The sequence below is a fragment of the Perna viridis genome, chromosome 2 (assembly GCF_037379345.1).
Source record: "Perna viridis isolate PV_CMFRI_1.1 ecotype Kerala chromosome 2, ASM3737934v1, whole genome shotgun sequence".
Classification (NCBI taxonomy): domain Eukaryota; kingdom Metazoa; phylum Mollusca; class Bivalvia; order Mytilida; family Mytilidae; genus Perna; species Perna viridis.
In genome coordinates this window covers 393,820-416,184 of record NC_142446.1, presented here as the reverse complement: position 1 = coordinate 416,184, position 22,365 = coordinate 393,820, and the positions used below count along the sequence as shown (strand labels likewise).

The 22,365-nt window shown below is 35.4% G+C and overlaps 1 protein-coding gene across 1 annotated transcript; it reads left to right on the top strand.

The window, feature by feature from the left end:
• The first annotated feature begins 3,471 nt into the window (after nucleotides 1–3,471).
• On the top strand, nucleotides 3,472–14,080 carry LOC148623223 (transmembrane protein 223-like). The gene is made up of 2 exons (XM_088564884.1): nucleotides 3,472–3,900; nucleotides 13,759–14,080. The coding sequence occupies exons 1-2, from the start codon at nucleotides 3,513–3,515 to the stop codon at nucleotides 14,061–14,063; spliced, it is 693 nt and encodes a 230-aa protein (XP_088421010.1). The 5' UTR covers nucleotides 3,472–3,512; the 3' UTR covers nucleotides 14,064–14,080.
• Nucleotides 14,081–22,365: the final 8,285 nt, after the last annotated feature.

Here is a 22,365-nt window from a genome sequence, read left to right as displayed (position 1 = left end):
AAGCATACAAAGAGATTCCAGGGTCGACTATTCGCACTGTGGGATGACTACAGCAACAACAACATAACATCTTCTGAAGAAATGTTGTAGTTCGTACGGACCCGTTGTTTAAACTGATATTATAGTAACTGTTTTGTGCTTGTTGATATTCAGTGCTAGTACTTTGTGACAATCCGTAATATTATCAGCTTTTATATTTTATTATGTAAACTGCAACTTGAACGTATACATTGTTTTTACATAAAGTGCTGTTACAGTGTATGTGACGTATGTTTATGGAAAAAGGGTATGGTCTAAAATGTGTAACCCGTACCCATATCCGTACCAACTTTTCCCCGTAACCAAATGATGTTTTGCTAAAATATTCATTCTTATGGTATTTTAAGAACTGAAAATTGCATGAGATGTGGAAAAGTCCGTTTCAATTCTTTTCTCACCAAGAAAATGATGTATATTTTTCTGATATTTCTTGTTTAGTCGGTTTCCTGAAGTTAGAAGGTCTAAAATGTGTAACCGGAAGTTACCATATCCAACTATTTATTGACTATTTCTAACTATTCTGTGCGATTTTTACGTTTTTCTACAATCGTTAAGAGGTTAAAACTTCACCTTAAGACTTTGGATAAAGTTTTGAAAGATTTGATATTGTTTTAAAAAAGAAGTGATTGAGTTTGATTTCCGCACCGTACCTAGCGTCAATCCCCGTACCAGCAAAGCATGGATACGATCTTATCCAGAACGAAAAACAAAGTCTCATTAACAGGGTCTGATGAGATTTTAATTTAACGTCAATGAAAATTTTGATAATATTATACTGTTCTAATGTCAAATACGCATTGAATTAGCAAAGATAACAAAAATACCGGACTTGGATTTCTGGGTTAGGGAATTTCGGGTTACACATTTTAGACCTTTTGAATACAGAAATTCGAATAAAATCAATTTTTTCGACAAACATTTTACAAATCATTATTCCTAGCCTTACCATCATGTCATTTTGCAAATGTGTACCAACTTTCAGCTGGAAATAACAAATAATAATGAAGAAATTGTCAAAATAGTATTTAGGTACGGGGAGAAGTTGGTACGGGTACGGGTGCGGGTTACACATTTTAGACCATACCTGGAAAAAGATGTAAAATGATTGTTGTTCTTTACTAGTTCATTGAACTGTTTAATCTCTTAATCATAACGAAATCAGCAAGCATGACGATGCTGCACTAACAAAAAAAGTCTAAAGGATTGTACAACGATACCGATAAAGATGTTAATACACTATAATGAAATATATAATGAGCAAATTTTCAGTCAACAAATGACCTTCTTCAGTGTCTTAAATAAATTGAGTGTGTATGAAAGTAAATGGTCTGTGAACACAACTCACTACCTAAGCAGGTGAATACCTGTGACGTAAACAATTTTATTGACAGTTAACGAAGAGCTTGAACATTGTGTTATAGACACAAGTTGTGTGTTGATCTTGAACACTGAACTATAAAACTAAAAATGTTTACAAACACTAATAAGAAACTACAAATAGGAAGAACTAAAAGTTTTTTTTGTTAATGCCGTGTGGGTGTAAAACACGGAGTTCTTTTATCCAAAATCCTCTGTAGATCGCTCCAGACTGTGTTTTGTTCCACGATGAAGATTTTCATTTTGTTGAAATCATCGAGGCAGTGGTTTGGTAATCTGAAGTGTTGACTCACTGGGAGTAAAGGCTTTTTTGTTGGGTCGCTCCTGTGTCCGTTCAAGTGCTTGTGAAAAGGCTGTTTAGATTCACCAACATATTGAAGGCCACAGATGGGACAGTGGAGCAAATATATCACATTAGCACTCTTGCACGTAACAAAATATTTTGTAGCGTTTCCCCGTGACTGTGCTGGTGAATGATGACGAGTGGTTCATTCGGTTGCAACATTTGTACCTTTTGTCAATACATGAGCGACTCTCGCCTGGAGTCAAGTTGAGCTTTGAAATTTCAGCTCTCACAAGCAGACTACGCAAACTGTCTGGCTGTCTGAAAGCAATCATAGGTGGTTCGGGAAAGACTTTGGATAATGTTGAGTTTCTCTCGACAGAGGCCCAGTGCTCACGAATGGTGTTGTGGCTGTTTTTAAGGCAGGGGTTGTATGTTAGAACACAAGGGGTTCTTTTACATTTTTTTCTTTGCCTTGTACTGTAACAGACTACTTTTTGGGATATTGTGAATTTTTTTAACCCTTCTTTGATGGTCTTGTATCTATATCCCCTTCTTCTTAAATTGTTCTTCAGTTGACCTAGACGTTTTTTTTTAAGGATTCGTTTGAACAAATACGCCTTAGCCTAAGAGCTTGACTAAATGGTATACTCTTAGTCAGGTGAGATGGATGACAGCTCTTAGGCATAATATATTGATGTGTGTCACTTGGTTTGGAGTATAGATCCGTGGAGAGCTCTCTCCCCCCCTCCCCCCCCCCGCCCCCCGATAAGGTGCTGGAGGTATCGAGGAATGAGATGTTAGTAGCAGATGTTTCGTGAGTGAACTTAATTGAAAGACTTAACAAAAAAGCCTTTACTCCCAGTGAGTCAACACTTCAGATTACCAAACCACTGCCTCGATTCACAAAATGAAAATCTTCATCGTGGAACAAAACACGGTCTGGAGCGATCTACAGAGTGAAGCGGGAGGGATTTTGGATAAAGGAACTCCGTGTTTTACCCACATGGACTTAACAAAAAACATTAAGTTCTTCCTATTTTGTAGTTTCTTATTACATTGTTTGTAAATATTTTTAGTTTTATAGTTCAGTGTTCAAGATCAACACACGACATATGTCTATAACACAATGTTCAAGATCCACCGGATCAAATTGATACAGGGAAGATATTGTAAACTTATAGAAGGGTCTGAAAAATTCCCAACGATGTTGGAACTGTCAAATTTGCGAAACAAATTTTTGATCGTTCCCTCCGCGGGACTCGAACTCGTACTACTGTACTCGTACTGCCATAGATGCTACAGCGGTACGAGTTTGATTCCAGCGGAGGGAACGATCAAAAATTTGCTTCGCGAATTTGACAGATCTAACATCGTTGGGAATTTTCAGACCTTTATATATATGAATAATATAAAATCGCTAAAATATTTCAGAAAAAAACGAACTAAACCTACTACAAAGTAAATATGTATGGATCAAAACTATTGTTTTGATTTTCGTTTTATCAATTTTTAACAAGTGGTCTGAGTTGTCTGAAAGAAAAATAAATAAACAAACAAACAAACCAAATTTAACAATGAAAAACACTTTCAAACTGGTCACAGATCGAACAAAAATGCTCAAAAATACCCCCAAATTTTCATTTGTAAAATACATGTGCCAAGATTGTAAAAGAATACATAACATTTAACAAATTATTCACGGGCCAATTGGTCTGCACGTCCGCCATATGGGCCGAGTTAGTCATGGGTCGAGAAGTCCGCATGTCGCGATGTCCGCTGACTTTCGGAACAATTACTCGGAATATCTAACATGGAAGTCTTCAGAGTAGACCGGACAAGATATTTGCTTCGCATATGCTGTAGCAATCTTTATAACAGATCTATTCCTCACAGATATGTAACTACAAAGCCAAACAACCAATGGTCATACCGATCATACAAACGACTTCCATTCGAGATTAATACTAACGTGCAAAGAGACACGTTGCTATACACAAAATCAACAGGGGCTCTAATGATGGGATATTTGTCATTCTTTGGAGCAGTTCAGACTGTAGTGACATCAGGGCTGTTTTTATATGTACTGTTTTGTGTTAGGGACCCCGATCCTGATGTTGATGAAGTGAGATGGTGGAAAAATAACTCTATCTGGAGAAACAAGAATAAAATAGCACTTCTAGGACTTTGTGCAATAGCTGGTAAGCACAAAAGTGCTGTTAGCTTTTATGAGTGTAGTTAGATTGATAAAAATAGTTCCTGACTCTATTATGTCATTTAATTTGGAAAATGTAAATTGGTCACTCATTAGTTGATGTTACCTACATCATAGACATAGACCTGTAAATATTAGTGTAATTATTCAAAAGGGGGTCTGCTGGATAGTTCGACAGGGTGATGGTCTGACAGGTTGATAGTCCAACATAGGGGCAAAATTGAATGTTGTGTTGATTACTTTGTAAATTCTTTCATTGATCAATATATATTCATTATTCAACAAATGGTTAAAATCTGTATGTCCGTGATTAAATACATGTATCCTTAATCAATACACCCTGAAAGCAGGGGCTGCTATGGCCTTCAAAATTATGTCGCCAGAAAAATTGCCAGCTGCCAATTGTTGTTGCCAATTTTCAGAAATTAGAGCCAAAATGGGTGCTAAAATCTTTTTTTAAATTTTTTTTTTTTAAATATGATAGTATCAAGTCATGAATTCATCAAAATAAACTCTTCATTCATGACATACATGTATCCAAGATTCACTCTTGATGCATGTAAAAAGCAGGTTTTTAGTTCTAGTCTAAGTCAGGATATAAAATCATTAGTAACTTTATATGCAAAATGATAAAGTACTACTCCAGAAAAAGGCGTTTTATTTCTATCAAGGACTTTATATTATTATGTTCATATAGTCCCTAATTTTAAAGCATGTTCATTGCTGACCATTGTCCTTTGTGGTCTAATTAAGTTTGTCTTAAAATTTTGTTTTTTATTTATAAATCTTCAACAAACTAAATTCTTTTTTCAAGTAATAAAATTTCTAGCAAGCTACCATTGACCATTAATTGTGTCCCTTTTCAATTATCTCGAATTCTATTTATCTGAATATAATTAGAATTTGGGAATCCCCATCTATTTGTTTACCGATTTTCCTACCAGAAAAGGCACATGACAAAAGTGTAAACAAATGTCATCCATTTTCTGTTATCAATTTTTGCTTTTCAAAGTGTTTTAGACACTTCCTGATGGGATGGTCGTTGTTGATTGGATTTAATTTATTCTGTTATAAGGTAAATCTGTTTCAGAATGTATCATATGGTTTAACAGGGCTGTGAAGCTTGTATGTAGCCACATGCACATGGTCATGATTGTGTTTACCTTTGACCAGATGATAAGAGTTTTGATTGGCTCAATAATATATTTACATTTGATTGACGCCTCCCAGGAGGATATTGTGTCACAGTCACCTGGTCTTATTACTTTTGATTGGCTTCAGTTGTAAATTGGTTGTGGTCAATTAACTTTGACCAGGTGTCAACACTATTGTTTAATTAGAGAGAATATCTGTTGCTGACAATTTTAATATACAAAACCTAGGCGCCAACAAAATCGCCAACTGGTTATTTTTGGTGCCAGGTCAAATAAAAAATCGCAAATTGCGACATTGGCGAAGCCCAGTGCGATCCATGTGAAAGATCTTCAGTGATGCAATAGGACTTCAGACTCACGTATATGCCCCAATTAGATTACCTAGAGAATAATAGTTTCTTACACAAGTTGAGATTCAAGTTTGGACTGTCTTTCATTAGTAGGTCAATGAGTGCCAAAACTACATCAGTTTTCAAAGACCCCGATGTAGCAAAAACATTGTCTACTACACATGTCAAATATGTTGTCATACCAGCAGACAAAGCCCAAAACAACATTGTTTTTGTCTGCAAATCATTTTACATCAAATGTTTATTATCAGAGGTAGACAAAGAAAATAATAGCAGTGATAAGACCTATATTGCTACCACACTGTCCAAAGAAGAGATTGTGGAAAACCATAAATCTGTGCTATCCTCTTTTGGTCTCTCTACCAAGGACGATGATTGTGATTTACCGTCTATGTACTGGATTCCTAAACTCCACAAGAATCCATACAAACAACGTTACATAGCTGGATCTGCAAAATGTACCACCAAACCTCTTTCAAAACTTTCAACTTCTATACTCACAGCTGTCAAAGAGGGTCTGCAGTCCTACCGCAGCACTTGTTATCCCCGTAGTGGTATTAATTCAATGTGGATCCTGAAAATTTCGAAAGATCTCTTTTGATCAGTTAAAAACCTATCATTAAAACCTATTTTTCAACACTGTATACTTCTATTCCCCATACTCAGTTAAAATCCTGACTTAAAAACATTATACATTGTTGTTTTTTAAAAAAAGATGGTACACCTAAATACAAATATATATTTCTTGGTAGAGATTCCTCATACTTTGTAAGAAATAATTCCAAATCGTCTTTCAAATATACAGAGGAAGATGTTTACAAAATGCTGGAATTTTTAATTGACAACATATTTGTCCAGTGTGGTGGACGTGTTTTTCAACAAACGGTCGGCATTCCAATGGGAACAAATTGTGCTTCTTTACTTGCTGAACTATTTCTTCACTCTTATGAGGCTGACTTTATAGCTGATTTGATCCGAAAGAAAGAATATCGTGTGGCTAGATCCTTTAATCTCAGTTTCCGCTATATAGATGACATATTATCTTTAAACAATCCTAATTTCGGGGATTTGATACATCGCATCTACCTCAAAGAACTCGAGATAAAGGATACTACAGACACTGTAAGGTCAGCCTCATATCTTGACCTACACTTAGAAATTGATGGTAAAGGAAAACTATTGACCAAACTGTACGACAAATATGATGACTTTTCATTCAGAATTGTCAACCTTCCTTTCATCTGTGGCAACATTCCTTCAGCACATGTGTATGGAGTATTCATATCACAACTCATACGTTATGCCAGAGCTTGCCGAAACTATGCAGACTTTTTGTATCACGCTAGAACTCTAACAAATAGGCTTCTGGAACAGGGTTATGTTGCTACCAGATTGAAGTCATCACTACAAAGTTTTATGGTCGTCATGAACTTGTGGATCGTTACGATGTATCCATCTGTGCCATGAAAACTGATTTGTTCAGCATGCCATAGTTTTCCTTTCCTCTACCCTGGATTTGACTTTTTGTGAATAACTCGGCAGATGTTTCTAGAAAAGCAGAAGACGCTTACCCTACCGGTGCACCTGGTCCATGCTCCCAGTTTTTAGTGGAGTCCGAGTTTCTCATCTGCTTTTGTGACTTTGTATGTATGATTTTAGTTATTTATGTTCTTTGTTGTATATGTCTGTTTTCCATGTTTGGTCTTTGTCCCTGGATTACATTCTTTTGATTACCGCTATAACCTTGGTTCCCTTGGTTACTCTTTGAGAACTAGTCTTCATGTTTAGTAGAGAACAGGGAATGTAATTGTGGTGACAAGCAGACCGCAAAACTGGTTGTTGTTGAGCTGAGCAGATCATAATCTTATTTTTATTTTTGTATATGAAGATATTTGTCCTGATGAACTTGCATCAATTTGATATTTCAAAAAAATAGTCAACTATTCCACAGCCTGGCAAGGTATAAGAAATTTGTCTTTGGCTTTGTTTAGTGTGTAAGGAATACTACATCCTGTAGTATGGTACCTCCCTTTACTGTCCTGCAGGACTGTTTATTTTAATCATTTGAAAATTTGAATAATAACAGTTTGCACAATTTTGTCTCAGTTAATACCACTTGAGAAAAAAAAAACCTACTAAACATGAGCTTACCTGATATAAACCAAGAGTGACCTGACTATAAAAAAATAGGTGTGAATACAGGACTTGGAATGTTAGGAGGATATAACCTTGAAATTGTTCTGGAAACCTAGGACTTCAAAATAACATTAAAGTCCTTGCTTGAGTTTAGTTCTTTTTTTGTTATTTTTTGTCATTAAAAGTTAAAAATTTATTTTGACACACAGTAGCCTACACTACTGTCAACACAAATTTTGATTTCTCCACCCTCCACAGTGGATATATTTTGAGTGGAATCACAGTGTCTCCATTCTCCACAGTGGAGTCATCATTTCAAAAATTATCTGTAATTAACTTCTCCTGTCTGTATGCAAAGGTATATTTAATGGTTCTAGCAGTTGAATAGCATTTCAGTAAAGGACAGAAAAAATATTGAAAATTATTGAAATTTAGCAATTTTATCCTGGTTTTTTACTTTGGTGGGGTCACAGTGGAGGATATGAGTGACTCCACTGTGAAGAGTGGATAAAATTTTGGTTGACAGATAGTAGCCTACAGGGGAACCGGGATCAACCCATCTATATCTGCACCTTCTGACTGTTTACTGGTTTCATTAAATTTGGTTCAGTAGTTTTCATTGGATATGCACTTGAAAAATGTGTGACAGACAACCAGTCAAACAAAAAAAGATATGTCTAACTACTGAGGGAGACATAATTATACCACAAACACAACAACTTTTGTTATGCATTTGTATATCTGGACAGAGATATACATGTATTTTTCTATTCGATATGATTCTTTAGAACTGTCACATCAGACTATCGAACTGTCAGATATCCAAATAGCCCTAATTTAAGAGATGTGTAACTGTGGCATTTACCAACAAGTTGATTTTGAAATCTCACAGTTTGGGAGTAATCATGTACAAATGAAGTACATTGTGTATTATTGCCTCATAAAATTAAACAATATTCTTTGAAACTATTGATTTATGTTTCAATTGTGAACAAATTTTAAGTTTAAAAGAAGATAATTAATGATTTAATGAATTTTCTTGTTGATTGCATTTAATTGAAAATTTGAAAAGGGAAAACCTATATTTTCATATATGGTGACCAGAGATGTCCATTTATTAGTGTTTTTGTGTTAAAACTTTAAAACCTCTCAAGGGAGCATACATATAAATGTTTTGATATATTGCAGACACGAAAATTGAAATAAAAGGTTTGAAGTCCACATTTAATCAAATGTTTGTCATTAGTAGTTGAAGAAATGGTGTCATTTTTACATTTATTACTTTTCACTGCCATGTTTTGAACTTCTGTACAATATAACTTTTTTAAACATGAAAGAAACTTTATCATATATATTTGAAATGACAGTTAGAAAGTTTTTAAATGAGAAGTTGAGAGTTTTACACGAAATGTACTGTATATCAGTGTCCCCAGTGGTCCTTAAAGGGGGTGTATAACAAATCCTTATGAAAAGTAATATTCTTTATTACATTCTTATTGGTAATCGAATCCCCCCTCCAGCCACATGATAAAGTGGGAATTCAATGTCTTGTTAATCTCTTTAAATACAGATCTAATGCTGGCACATGTACATGTAAATATATTTTTAGTTCATAGGTTTTCCTTATTTTCTCATAGATAACTTGAAAGAACATACTGTAAGATTTCACATAAATCAAGGTACATGTGAACATGTAACTATAATTTTGTTTTCTATATTTTTTAGGTGAAAACCATATGCTATTACATGAACATTCCACATGACGTCTGTTAATCTATTTCTAGTATAACATTTCATGTGGAAAAAGAAATAACTGAATTTAGTGACTTTGAAGTACTGTCATGATTAAACATTACCTGAAAGTTGTTTTTTCACCAGTCAGAAAATAGAAAAAAATATGTTAATTTATTCTTTGAAATTTACCACCAGGACAAATCATACTGCCAAAAAAGGCTGGGATTAATTATAGGGGTTGTGACTTGGACCAATTAGGAATTGGGAGCCAAAAAAAAGAGGGCAGAAACAAGCATTTTTCAAATGTCTTTTACTTGAGTAAAAGGGAAGAATTTTCTTAAAATTGTGCCATAAAGTGCCGTATCCCTGAAGGACTGTTGGGACTGATTTTTTTATGACCGCAAATTATGGTGTGGCGCTGTAGCCGTGGTCTGTAGACACTTGGTTTTATGCGATAACTTGAATATTAGTTGGTTGATCTCGATTGTTTTCGAATAGGGACCAAAACAAGCATTTCACAGAATTTAACTATAGAACTCTTGTAAAAGCATATAAAGGAATATCTATGACGTTGTTTTAAAATACTCTATACCACAATGGTCAGACTGGTATTAATTTTGAGGGTTATTAACACCAGCAGAACATATTAGAAATTAGGACCATAAAGGAGAGCCTGAAACATGCATTTTCTTGACATCCAGAGAATAATGACTATTTGTGAATGAATCAGTTTGAAATTGTATAACAAGGTGCCATACGACCAAAGGAAGGCCGGGGTTGATTTTGGAGGTTAAGACTTTTTTTTTAAATTAAGGGCCAAAAAGGGGTCTGGAACAAGCATTTTCTTTATGCATGGACAATAACTTCAAAACAAGAGGCTCCCAGGAGCCTGAACTACTCACCTGGTTGATGGCTTAACGGATTAAAAAGTAAATTTGCCCACTGATAGATCTTATCTTGCTGAAAGCTTTTACCCCATGTCAGAATTTGACAAAACCTAATGATTTTGGAAGTATATTAAAAACAACTATTGACTGTACCCTACGTTCAATTTTTAGTAATAGCGGCCATGTATTTCGACAGATAAAAAATCTCTTCATCAGTTCTATGCAGCATACCCTAAGGAACATTCATACCAAGTGTGGTTCTAATTGGTCAAGTAGAGTCAGAGGAGAAGAGTTTTGAAAAATTGTTAATGACAGACGACGATTCTGGACACCAAGTGATGGCAATAGCTCACCTGGCCTTTGGTTTTTTACTACAAGGTTTCATACTATCAAAGGTAGACTAGGGTTGATTTTTGGGGTAGTGATATCAGCCAAGAAGAAATAAGGAGCTGCAAAGGGGCCAGGAATATTTTTTTTTAATTTCTGTATAACAATTTGAGTAAAAGATGAATTGCTTTGAAATTGTACCACATATGCCACACACCAAAGGAAGGTTTGGATTGATTTTGGAGGTTTTAAATTTATTTAGGAAGAAGGGGCAAAAATGTGACTGTTCCGATTCTGGTCTTATCCTGTGTCAAACATATAATAATACTTGCAATTAAAATCTGAATGGTGAGTTCATACTTGCCTTAACTGTTCAGGGTTTGACATCTGTGGTCGTATTAAGCTGTGTCCTGCAAAGCATTTTATTGAGGTTGTGATAGGAACCATTTAAGAATTAAGATGGCAAGAGGCCACATTAATTCTGGTCAAATTCTTATCCTGTGTTACCCTCAATTGTAACTAGAAAATGTATCATGGACTTTTTGGTTCAGTGGCATGTAGATGTACATGCTGAATATTTCAGAAAAACACATTAATAGATGGATGACTTTTGGGTCCTGAAATGGATTTTATTTCCGAATTACTGAGACTACTGGTAGGATGGATTGTAACCAAAGATGCCTTGAATGTTTTTTAGGACATCCCTAAACTGTGTGTGGAGATTTTTTATCTGTTGAAAAACATGGCCCCTGTTACTAAATGGAGAAGGGGCAATAAAGGGTCTTATTGGCCTAAATTACAACTGAAAATTAATCATAAAGTGTTAAATGATTTAATTGTGAATCCATTACAAACAAGAACACATAAATACTTTTGATAATTCTTGCAGTTTTTGGTGAATGACCTAAAATTGTGGCACCATTATGATGTCATTACAGTGAGCTAATGTCACAAAATATTATTTTCCCTATAATTATATATTCTACTATGTTATGAACAGCTTGTATGTTATTACAACTAAGTTGATATTTTTTGGAAATATTCATACCTTTAATGCCCCTTTGAGGATTTGTGGAAATAACTAAAAAAACAATGGGTTAATATTTTCACATGCTAACATTGATCAACATGATGAGACAGATTCAGGAGATCTATTGATCAGTGTTTGAGGTATTGCCCTTGAAGACTAAATAAATTACTATGCAAGAACTCAGAGATTTATTTTATGATGTGAAAACTAGGTGGATAACCAAGATGCTCTCCATTGATTAAATGATTCTTGGGACAATAGTACAGTAGGGTCAAGAGTACCAAGCTTTAGAAAGCTAAAAAGACTATTTTTGACCAGGGCAGCAATTTAGGCTGTAGACATACATGTGTATATTTGCCTTTTTTAGCTCACTTGCCCATAGAGCCATGTGAGCTATTGCCAACATTTGGCATCCGTCGTTGTCATTAACAATTTTTCAAAACTATTTTTATGATACTACTGGACCAATTACAACTAAACTTGGTATGAATGTTCTTTTGAGTATTCTGCATAAAACTGGGGTGGGGATTTTTGATCCGTCAACAAAAATAGCAGCCTTTACTAAAAATAGAACATCACGGTCAGACAGCAGTTTGTTGCATATATCTCCAAAACCGTTAGGTTAAGCCAAATTCTGACGGAGAGTAAAAGTGTTCAGCATGATGAGATCCATGTGGTCAAATTTTGATGAAAATCCTTTCTGGACATTTTTCAGCTATTTTTAGCTCACCTGGACCAAAGTTCCCAGTGACCTTATACCATCAATTTGCTTCCATCGTCTGTCGTCCGTAAACTTTTCACATTTTGCTCGACTACATGAAAACCCCTTGAACAATTTTAACCAAACTTGGCAGAAATGATGTAAGCAAGAGCTTTTTCAAAAGATTCACTTTTAGTTTCGCTTGATTAAACAAGATGGCATCCAAAGGCCATTTAAGCTTCTGATTGGCAAATTTTCAAAGATCAACTCCTCTGAAACCACAGGTTATTTGATAGGGTTAATGACCTCAATGCCGTATACAAACGATCCACTTTTTGTTTAGCTCAGATGGCTCAGAAGATGGCTGCGGCCACTCAAAGTTGCCATTGAAACCTTATAGGGAAACACTATTTGGCCAATTTTTGCTTTTACTGAGCCAATGGTGACCAAAATTGGCAGAAATAATAATAGAGACAGCTTGAACATCGTATAAAATTTAAAATTTTGGTTCCGCTTGATTAAACAAAGTGGCCACCAGAGGCCACTTGAGCTTTAAATGATCAAATGATATGACCACATGATTTCAAGTTTTCCAGGTGAGCGATTCAGGCGCTCAAGAGCCTCTAGTTAATGTTATTACTTTAAAAAATCTTCTATGTAACAAACTACTGGATAGAATTCAATGGAAGTCTTAGGTATGAGCATTGGGTTTTTTTTATCCGTGAAAAAAAAAAAAACATGGCCACTTATACAAAAAATAGGATGAAGCTTTTCAAGCCTGGTGAGCGAGACAGTTTATGAATTGTCTTATAAATACAAACAAACAAACAAACAAACAAACAAACAAAAAAAAAAAAAAACATGACATTGGAATTTTATTAATATCGAAAGGGAGCTTACTTCAATAGAAATGAATTATTTTCAAAGTTTCACAAACATTGGTGGTATTGTTTTTGAGTTATTGTCAGAGAACTGAAAGTATTGAATTCCCAGAACTTAAAAACATAAAGTCAGAAATTTATTAAAATCGAAAGGGAGCTCACATCAACAAAAAGAAACAGTTCACCAAAGATTTTGGAAAAAGCATCTTATAATCTTATAATAGCGTGTAGAAAGATTGTGTATAAAAAACCGAATACAAGAAGACTGAACCTTCTGTTAACTTCATTGCAATTGTTTTGATAGTTGTTAAATACTAGTTGTAGAATATATTTTCTCAAGACAATCTTCTTGGTAAAAAAAAATATGATGAATTCGAAATTTTAGCAGTATTGTACATGTACATACAGTAACATTTTCTTTATATCTCAGCTGGTTAATAAATGTGTCCTAGAAAGTGTTTTTCATATACTAGTAGGCCCAATATAATATCCCTAGACATGCAGTATTTGGCCTCTTTGTTGCGTCAGCCAATACAGCTATTTTCCAGCCAATAGGTCTTCGGACAGACTATGGGGCTAATATAAATTAATTCTGTAATCCTATACTACATGTACATGTATTCATATAAATCTTTTACATTATAGGTATTGGTCTTGGGATTATATGCTACCAGTATCCTGCACACAGTATAAGAGATTTATGGCTTTTGAAAGGAGGAAATCGTGTCAGATTCCACACCTATGGACCTTTCAATACAACAAAGAAAATGACAGTTCCAATAAATAATGTATCTTGTTCTGTGCTAACAAGAAGTGACGCCAATAAGGATGTAACATTAAAAGTGAAGGGAAGCAAACTTCATTATATAATAGATAATAAAGGAACGTTTTCTATGCCTCACTTGTTCGATCAGACTATAGGCATTAAAAGACCAGACTATTGGAAATAAAACAAAACTGAATTCCAGCTTGTTCTGTTTGTACTTTAAGTAAATTTTTATCTACACAAAAAGTGTATATTAATTATAGTTACAACCCCACAACTTGCAGTGCACGTACATGTACTAAATGTATATTTATAAATACGACATGTCGCAAATATAAATAATCGGAGGGCCTGAATCGCTCACCTGGAATTTATTTCTTCATCTTATGAATAAATATGTATTTAGAAAAAAAAGAATATTCCGGCAATTGAAATCTTTTAATTGTCTGCATATATTCTTAAATTTAAAGAATGAGAGACAAGTCAGCAAGACAGTATGGGAAGTTGAATACTAATTATAAACTGTTTGTGAAATCAGTTGCAGAGAAATGTGTAACAAAAATAATGCCATTTACATAACAAAGAACATAAAATAACCAACATAATACACACAAGGCAACAATACTAAATGAGCAACTCGGACTCCACTAAAACTGGGAGCTTGGACAAGATGCACCGGTAGGGTAAGCGTCCTCTGCTTTTAAAAAAAATACCCGCCGAATTGCTCATAAAAAGTCAAGTCCAGAGTAGACAAACCATGACACGTTGAACAAATCGGTTCTCATAGTGCAGATTGATACACCTACCGATCCACGAGTCCATGATGACCTTGTGGGGAACAAGGATAATAGGGTGGACGAATTTTGATTGCCACAGTTAATAGGGAGAGGGGGTAAGGTCGGGCAATTAGCCTCCTGCGGCGGAGCGCAAATGTTCCTACTCATACCGAATATCACAGCAGGGTTCTTTGACGTGCGAGGAACATGGCATCTTTCCCAACACGTTGCACCGCTATGGTTTGCGGTCAGGTTTTTCGTATTATGACCTGCCGACCCCAACATGTAGCACGCCAGGGGTACCCATTTCAACCACCTGGGCACACTACCCAGTTGCTTTGTGGACAGAGCGCCCTATCCCCCGGCCAGGGTTCTGAGCACTATTTAATCGCCTTTTACGACAAGCTTAGCGCTGCTGCGGGCCTATTCTTTCGACGACCAGACCTACGGGGCCTAAAACTTTTGAAAGCATGATCATAAGGATCATTTCAATCAACTGAAAATTTCGGTCTATAATGGTTTTCAAGGTACTGACTGAAACCACAAAAAAAGCATGTTTTTTTGTTATTCAAGGGCAATAACTCTAACAATGAACCATCCTACAACTTCGACCAAATGCAGATATTTTTGGGAAAAAATGCTGAAAATATATATAAAAAAAAAACAGTTGTGGACACAGACTGGTATTACTCGAGGGCCAAGTATGGACGCAGACTGGTATTGCCCGAAGAGCAAATTTAAACATACATACGTTTTGTCTCGAATGTGTTTGCATTGTCTAGAAAACTCCTCCATTTATTGATATCAATAATTGAATTATGCGTATGTTGATAAATATCTATTAACATATGTTGAATATCTACTGTCATCAATAAATGGGGAACAAATTACACAATGGCTTGCCATAACCATAAGACAAGTCATGTATATATAACAATGCTTCTTTCTTGAAGGTTTTTACTTGTATGGATGTGTTGAACTTGATATGTCATGTAAAGGATTGACCATTTCACTTTATGTATGTTAGCTTGGTAAAATTCTGGACTATAATTTTTTTTTAAATTAACAGAAACCAACAGTGTGGTATCTGTCAGCTACATGGGTGGCCCTAATTTGAAAGCGGTAGGGGTCATAAACTCAAAATTAAATAGGAGCATTCCTTTAGTAGTTAGTAAAATCATATCAAAATTTCGTAACAATTGGTCAACCATAACTGAAGTCATCGCACGAAAATGAATATGGACGGCGACGACACGGACGCCGCTGCCGATGACGCCGCCGTCAGCACCATACCAATATACAACCGCATTTTTTTTACGTATTTTACATTAGTCATAGTTAAACAGTTCTCTATCAAAAGAGAAGAAAACTGTCAAGTTTTCCCACTTATAGTCATGTACTCAACAGAAAACACTAGAACAAGTTTTGTATGTCCAGGACTACTAGAACAAGTTAGACTAAATCTGTTGCAAAAGTTTCACTGAAAACTTGTACATAATTGAGCAGTGGGGGCATGAAAATACAACTGTACACCAAAGAATGAGGGCATAGGTACTCCGAACTTATCAGTTTTTCTATGCTGCCGGGCTTAGGAATAATGTTTACTATGCTACTAGGCTATAAACAATTTCAAGCCAATATAACAATAGCATAAATGTGATGAATTTATTTGACAAAACTCCAAGACGGGAAAGGAGTCATGGCCATCACCACTATACGTCACCTAAGTTACATGATGTCTCAATAGGTGGTCTCCTTCTTTTCATGCAAAAACCTCTTGGACTTCATCACATATTCTATACCGCTCACTCTACTACACTCCCTTTACAAAACAAGTCTTGACACTCCTGTTTCTGACCCTACCTCATCATTATACAGACTTGTTGCCATCATTTTAAATGTTGGTTTCTACAGACTCTTTGAACAAGTTTGTGTAAAAAATCAAGATGAAGAAAAACTTTCATTTCTTCCACTACCCTTTGTCAACAAAGATATAATTGCAATTAATTTGGCTAACATCCTCCATCACAAAAACGTTACCAACAAAATTCCCCCATATTTTAAAGACAAATCCATACCAATTATTTCATATTCATGTACTTCACCCATTGCATCCAAAATTTTCAATTACAAAAGGCTATTGCAGAACATCGAGATTGAGGACTTCAAGGCTAAACCATCTGACTGTTCTTGCAAAAACTCTCCATTCAAATATGGTCCTTCCGGTCAAGTCGTTACGGGAGATTTGTCCATCATCGAAAACGAACTTCTACGTAATGTCCTTTCTAAAGGTGCCAAGTACCGTGAACCACGCTCCATAAATTGGAATTATAACTTTAAAGTTCTTACGGATGCCGTGGAAGACTACGCAAGAAATTGGATAAAACAAGAACAAGAAGACATTGATTCTCTGTCAGAGTGGTTAAAGGCCGTGAGGTCTTTAATTTTGAAACGAATCAAATTTTTAAGTAGGTCAATGAGTGCCAATGCTACATCAGTTTTCAAAGACCCCGATGTAGCAAAAACATTGTCTACTATACATGACAAATATGTAGTCGTATCAGCAGACAAAGCCCAAAACAATATCGTTTTTGTCTGCAAAACGTATTCCATCCAATGTTTATTATCAGAGGTAGACGCAGAAAGTAATAGCAGTAATAAGACCTATACTGCAACTACACTGCCCGAAAAAGAGATAGTGGAAAACCATAAATCTGTGCTATCCTCTTTTGTTCTCGCTACCAAAGATAATGATTGTGATCTACCGTCTATGTACTGGATTCCTAAACTCCACAAGAATCCATACAAACAACCCTACATAGCTGGATCTGCAAAATGTACCACCAAACCTCTTTCAAAACCTCTAAGTTCTATACTCATAGCTGTTAAAGAGGATCTCCAGTCCTACCACGACACTTGTTACTCCCGTGGTGGTATTAATTCAATGTTGATCCTAAATCGAAAGATCTTCTGGAAACCCTCAATTCAAGATTATTATCAGAATGCAATAGCATAAACCCCTATGATTTTTCAACTCTTTATACTTCTATTCCCTATACTCAGTTAAAATCCCGACTTGAAAACATAATACATCGTTGCTACCCCAAAAAGACGGTACACCTGGATACAAGTATGTAGTTCTTGGTAGATGTTCCTCATACTTTTTAAAAAAAATAATTCCAAATCATCTTCCAAATATACAGAGGAAGATGTTTACAAAATGCTGGAATTTTTAATCGTTAAAGTTCTTATGGATGCCGTGGAGGACTTTACAAAAAATGGATAAAACGAGAAGAAGAAGACCTTGATTCTCTCTCACAATGGGTAAAGGCTGTGGGGTCTTTAATATTGAAATGTATGAAAGTATTGCGTGTAAATGCTACATCAGTTTTCAAAGACCCCGATGTAGCAAAAACATTGTCTACTATACATAACAAATATTTTTTCGTACGAGCAGACAAATTCCAAAACAACGTTGTTTTTGTCTGCAAAACGTTTTACATCCGATGTTTATTATCAGAGGTATGTGGAAAACCATAAATCTGTGCCATCCTCTTTTGAAACCTCTACCAAGGACGATGACTGTGATTTACCCCCTTTGTCCTGGATTCCTAAACTCCACAAAAATCCATACAGACAACGTTACATAGCTGGATCTGCAAAATGTACCACCAAACATCCTTCAAAACCGTTAACTTCTATACTCACAGGTGTCAAAGAGAGTTTGCAGTCCTCCCACAACACTTGTTACTCCCGTAGTGGTACTAATTCAATGTGGATCCTGAAAAATTCGAAAGATCTTTTGGAGACAATCGGTTCAAGAATATTATCAGAATATAATAGCATTAAAACCTATGATTTTTCAACAATGTATACAAATCATCTTCCAAATATACAGAAGATGTTTACAAAATGCTGGAATTTTTAATTGACAACATATTTTTCCAGTGTGGTGGACGCGTTTTTCAACAAACAGTCGGCATTCCAATTGGAACAAATTGTGCTCCTCTACTACGAGGCTGAATTTATAGCTGATCTTATCCAAAAGAAAGAATATCGTTTAGCTAGATTCTCAGTTTCCGCTATATAGATGACGTATTATCTTTAAACAATCCCAATTTTGGGGATCTGATACATCGCATCTACCCAACAGAACTTGAGATAAAGGATACTACAGACACTGAAGTCAGCCTCATATCTTGACCTACACTTAAAAAATCGATGGTAAAGGAAAACTATTGACCAAACTTTACGACAAACGTGATGACTTTTCATGCAGAATTGTCAACTTTCCCTTCATCTGTGGCAACATCCCTTCGGATCCTGCGTATGGAATGTTCATATCACAACTCATATGTTATGCCAGAGCTTGCCGAGACTACGCAGGCTTTTTTGTATCGCGCTAGAATTCTAACAAATAGGCTTCTGGAATAGGGTTATATTGCTACAAGATCGAAGTCATCACTACAGAAGTTTTATGGTCGTCATCATGAACTCGTGGATCGTTATGGTGTATCCATCTGCACCATGAAAACTGATTTATTCAACGGGTCATAGTTTTCCTTTCCTCGTTTGTCTACCCCGGACTTGACTTTTTAAGAGCAATTCGGCGGGTGTTTCTAGAAAAGCAGAGGACGCTTATCCTACAGGTGCACCTGGTCCATGCTCCCAGTTTTTAGTGGAGTCCGAGTTGCTCATTTGCTTTTGTTACTTTGTATGTATGATTTTAGTTACTTTACTTTCTTTGTTGGGTATGTCTGTTTTCCATGTCTGGTCTCTGTCCCTGGATTACATTCGTTTGATTACCGCTATAACCTCGGTTCCCTTGATTACTCTTTACTATGCTGCTGGAATGAGGAAAAGCTGGGCTGAGGGAAACAGTTTTACTATGCTGCTGGGACGAGAAAAAGTTTTTACTTTGCTGCTGGGCTGAAGAAAAGATTTTACTGTGCTACTGGGCTAAGGAAGAGTTTTACTATGCTGCTTCGCTGTGGAAAATTTTTGACTATGCTCCTGGGCTGAGGAATAGTATTCCTGTGTTTTGGCTTTTCAACTTTGATTGCGAGCAGAGCAACACATTCTTTTGTTTAATCACTATTGAAATCAGACAAGTAAATGCTTAAATCAACTTTAACATAACTCGCCAATAGGTGACATCAACATCAGCGTCACGATACGTACACTTAATTTTATCCTGCAATGAGGTTATCTGTTAAACGAATAAAGGTATACGGTTATTTTTTTTGCTGTATCCGTATATTAGCAGGTTATCGACTTCCTGTCTCCTCCCACTCACGTGATCGGTGGAACTACTCTTACATTTCATTCAGAAAATCACACATGGCACGTATCTCAATTTCGATAGTTTTTTTTCGAACGCCACTAAGTCATCATAGGAAACAGAATTGCGATCATGTGCCTTGCGTTTCCATGGAAGAGCGTCTTTAAGGTCAATGGATAAAAAGCGAAACTATACCGACGGCGTTGAAAAAAGGCAACTAAACAAACAAGACCCCTCTGAAACACCTCATACATGGTTCTGTTCCTGGCTGCTTTGGAGGAAAATGTTAAAAAAATCATCAGATTTGATGTTCTAATATAGTTGTGATTATGGAAAAACGTTCTTTAGTAGTAATAAAGGAACAAAAAGAAACTATATTCAATCTTTTTGGACATTATGACTGGGATGTAATTAATGACAATGAAACAATTATAGAAGTTTTGTAAATTCAACAAACAGATGACCCAAATAATATATCAGACCATGCGGTGATTTTGAAAATAGAAATGTAATTCTTCGGGACCAGGAATGTGAGGAGTGCCCATTTTGTTTATGCAGACCTTGCATCACAAATGAAAGACACAGACAGATGTGGTGGAAAGTTTGACCTGGTGAAAAACATCACAGAAACCATAAATTGAGGAAAGAAAATTTCAAGTACTTTTGGACAATGTTATTTCATAGAGAGGTTTGGAGGGATGACAGATATGTACTTAGGAAGTAACCTGCTCTTTTGAGGGATCCGAAATTTAAATTCCACTTTAACCATAAGAGGGACATAATGCCAAAATGTGTTTTCTAGTTAGTGAGAATTTGGCATCCTAATACTGATAGTGAACCATACATGGGTAATCATTTGGAATAGGATAACAATCTTGTCTGTTTACTTTTAGTCATATAATTATCTGAATTAAAATACTACTAACTACATGTATACATAGCAAATGTGAACAAATAATATAAATAGAAACCATGTCTGGAGCATATGTATAATGAAACTTAGTGGATATAATGAATATCATACTGATAAAAATAATACGTAAAGTTGCGTATTACAGTTTTATCAAATCAGCTGATTGCTAGTTGCATGCTGCTTCCTGTTGTAAACATAAACTTTGTTGTCATGGATATCTCCTCCTACTTGTAAACCATTCTAATTTAAAATTTGAAAATTGCTACTTCTTAAGTATTTTGACTACCAAGAACTTTTTTCTTAAACATTAATTTTTTTTCAATATAAAGCTGAAACTGAAGAGGACTTTAGTTCTGGCAACTGCATAATTTAAAAACATTTTGTTCCCATTTTTTAGAGTAAGACTGAAAAAACTCTCTTGATCATAATTTGAAAGAAACCATGATTTTACATATTGTCTCCTTTTATACCCTAACCCGGTCTTTACCTACATAAATAATGAATATCTAGTTTTATTTCCCTTATACCATTGCACCTTCTGGGGGTAACTTACTAATTTTAGCGTATATTGTGTGAAACAGCTGTACAAAGCCCTCAAACTAGGGCATCCATCAGCAGAATTTAGTTAGTAAATTCTAACTGTCTCTGAGCCTGTTGAATTACTCTGCTGGAAATATGAATGTATCTAGTGTAACAGTTTGAGTACCATCTACCCAGGATCTTCTAACCTTGATTCTTGAGCTTATGAAGCAGCAGCAATTCTAAAAGAGCGACCATTATAAAGATCACTATCAAAACCTATTTTGGACATGATTTTAATGTGAAATACGAAAAACTGTCTTGTTAAAGGAAAGCCGTCTGAAGTAACGAAAAATGCATTGTTACTACAAACGATGAATTGCCCTAATTTACAGTAACTCGACATAGTCCTGACTTGACAAACCATGTGCCCTGTACTAAACAAAGGAATTGTAATACCTTGTCTGGAAGGGTAATTTTTAGACGTTTTATGTCGAATGAAGATACATTCTTCTGTGATTTGTACATCATTCTAGCACAAATTGATCTCTAGATCATGCTGAGTTAAAATAGTAAGTTCACCACATCTTAGAAACCCTAAAAGCCGCTACACATGCAGCTGTTAACATAGTACTATCAAAATAACCAAATACAACTGTTTGAAGCAAAAGACACATTTGCATTTTAAATGGCATAGTAATAGTTAACCTGTCACATTTTACAATAGGACCTTGTTCTGTTTTAAGCCCATTAAAGATAGACTTTAAATCTTTAAATTTTTCTCCACATTTCTTTACCCAGTTTGTTTCAGGTAATAAAATCGCATGCCCGTGAGATAAAATTGTATAGTTGAATGTTTCAACTGTTTGAATTTGTTAGAGTATGCAATAAACTTGATAAATAAATTTCTGAAACTGGAGGCATGTTACATGTATTTAATTCACAAGTTTCTCCGCTTAATAACAAAATCAATGTCTGTATTGTAAATGGATTTTGA

What these genes read in the sequence shown, in the direction of transcription:
- LOC148623223 (XM_088564884.1), top strand. Translation starts at nt 3,513, where the DNA reads ATGGAAGTCTTCAGAGTAGACCGGACAAGATATTTGCTTCGCATATGC. An exon ending in AGGACTTTGTGCAATAGCTG is followed by an intron (nt 3,901 to 13,758) that starts GTAAGCACAAAA and finishes TTTACATTATAG; the next exon opens with GTATTGGTCTTGGGATTATA.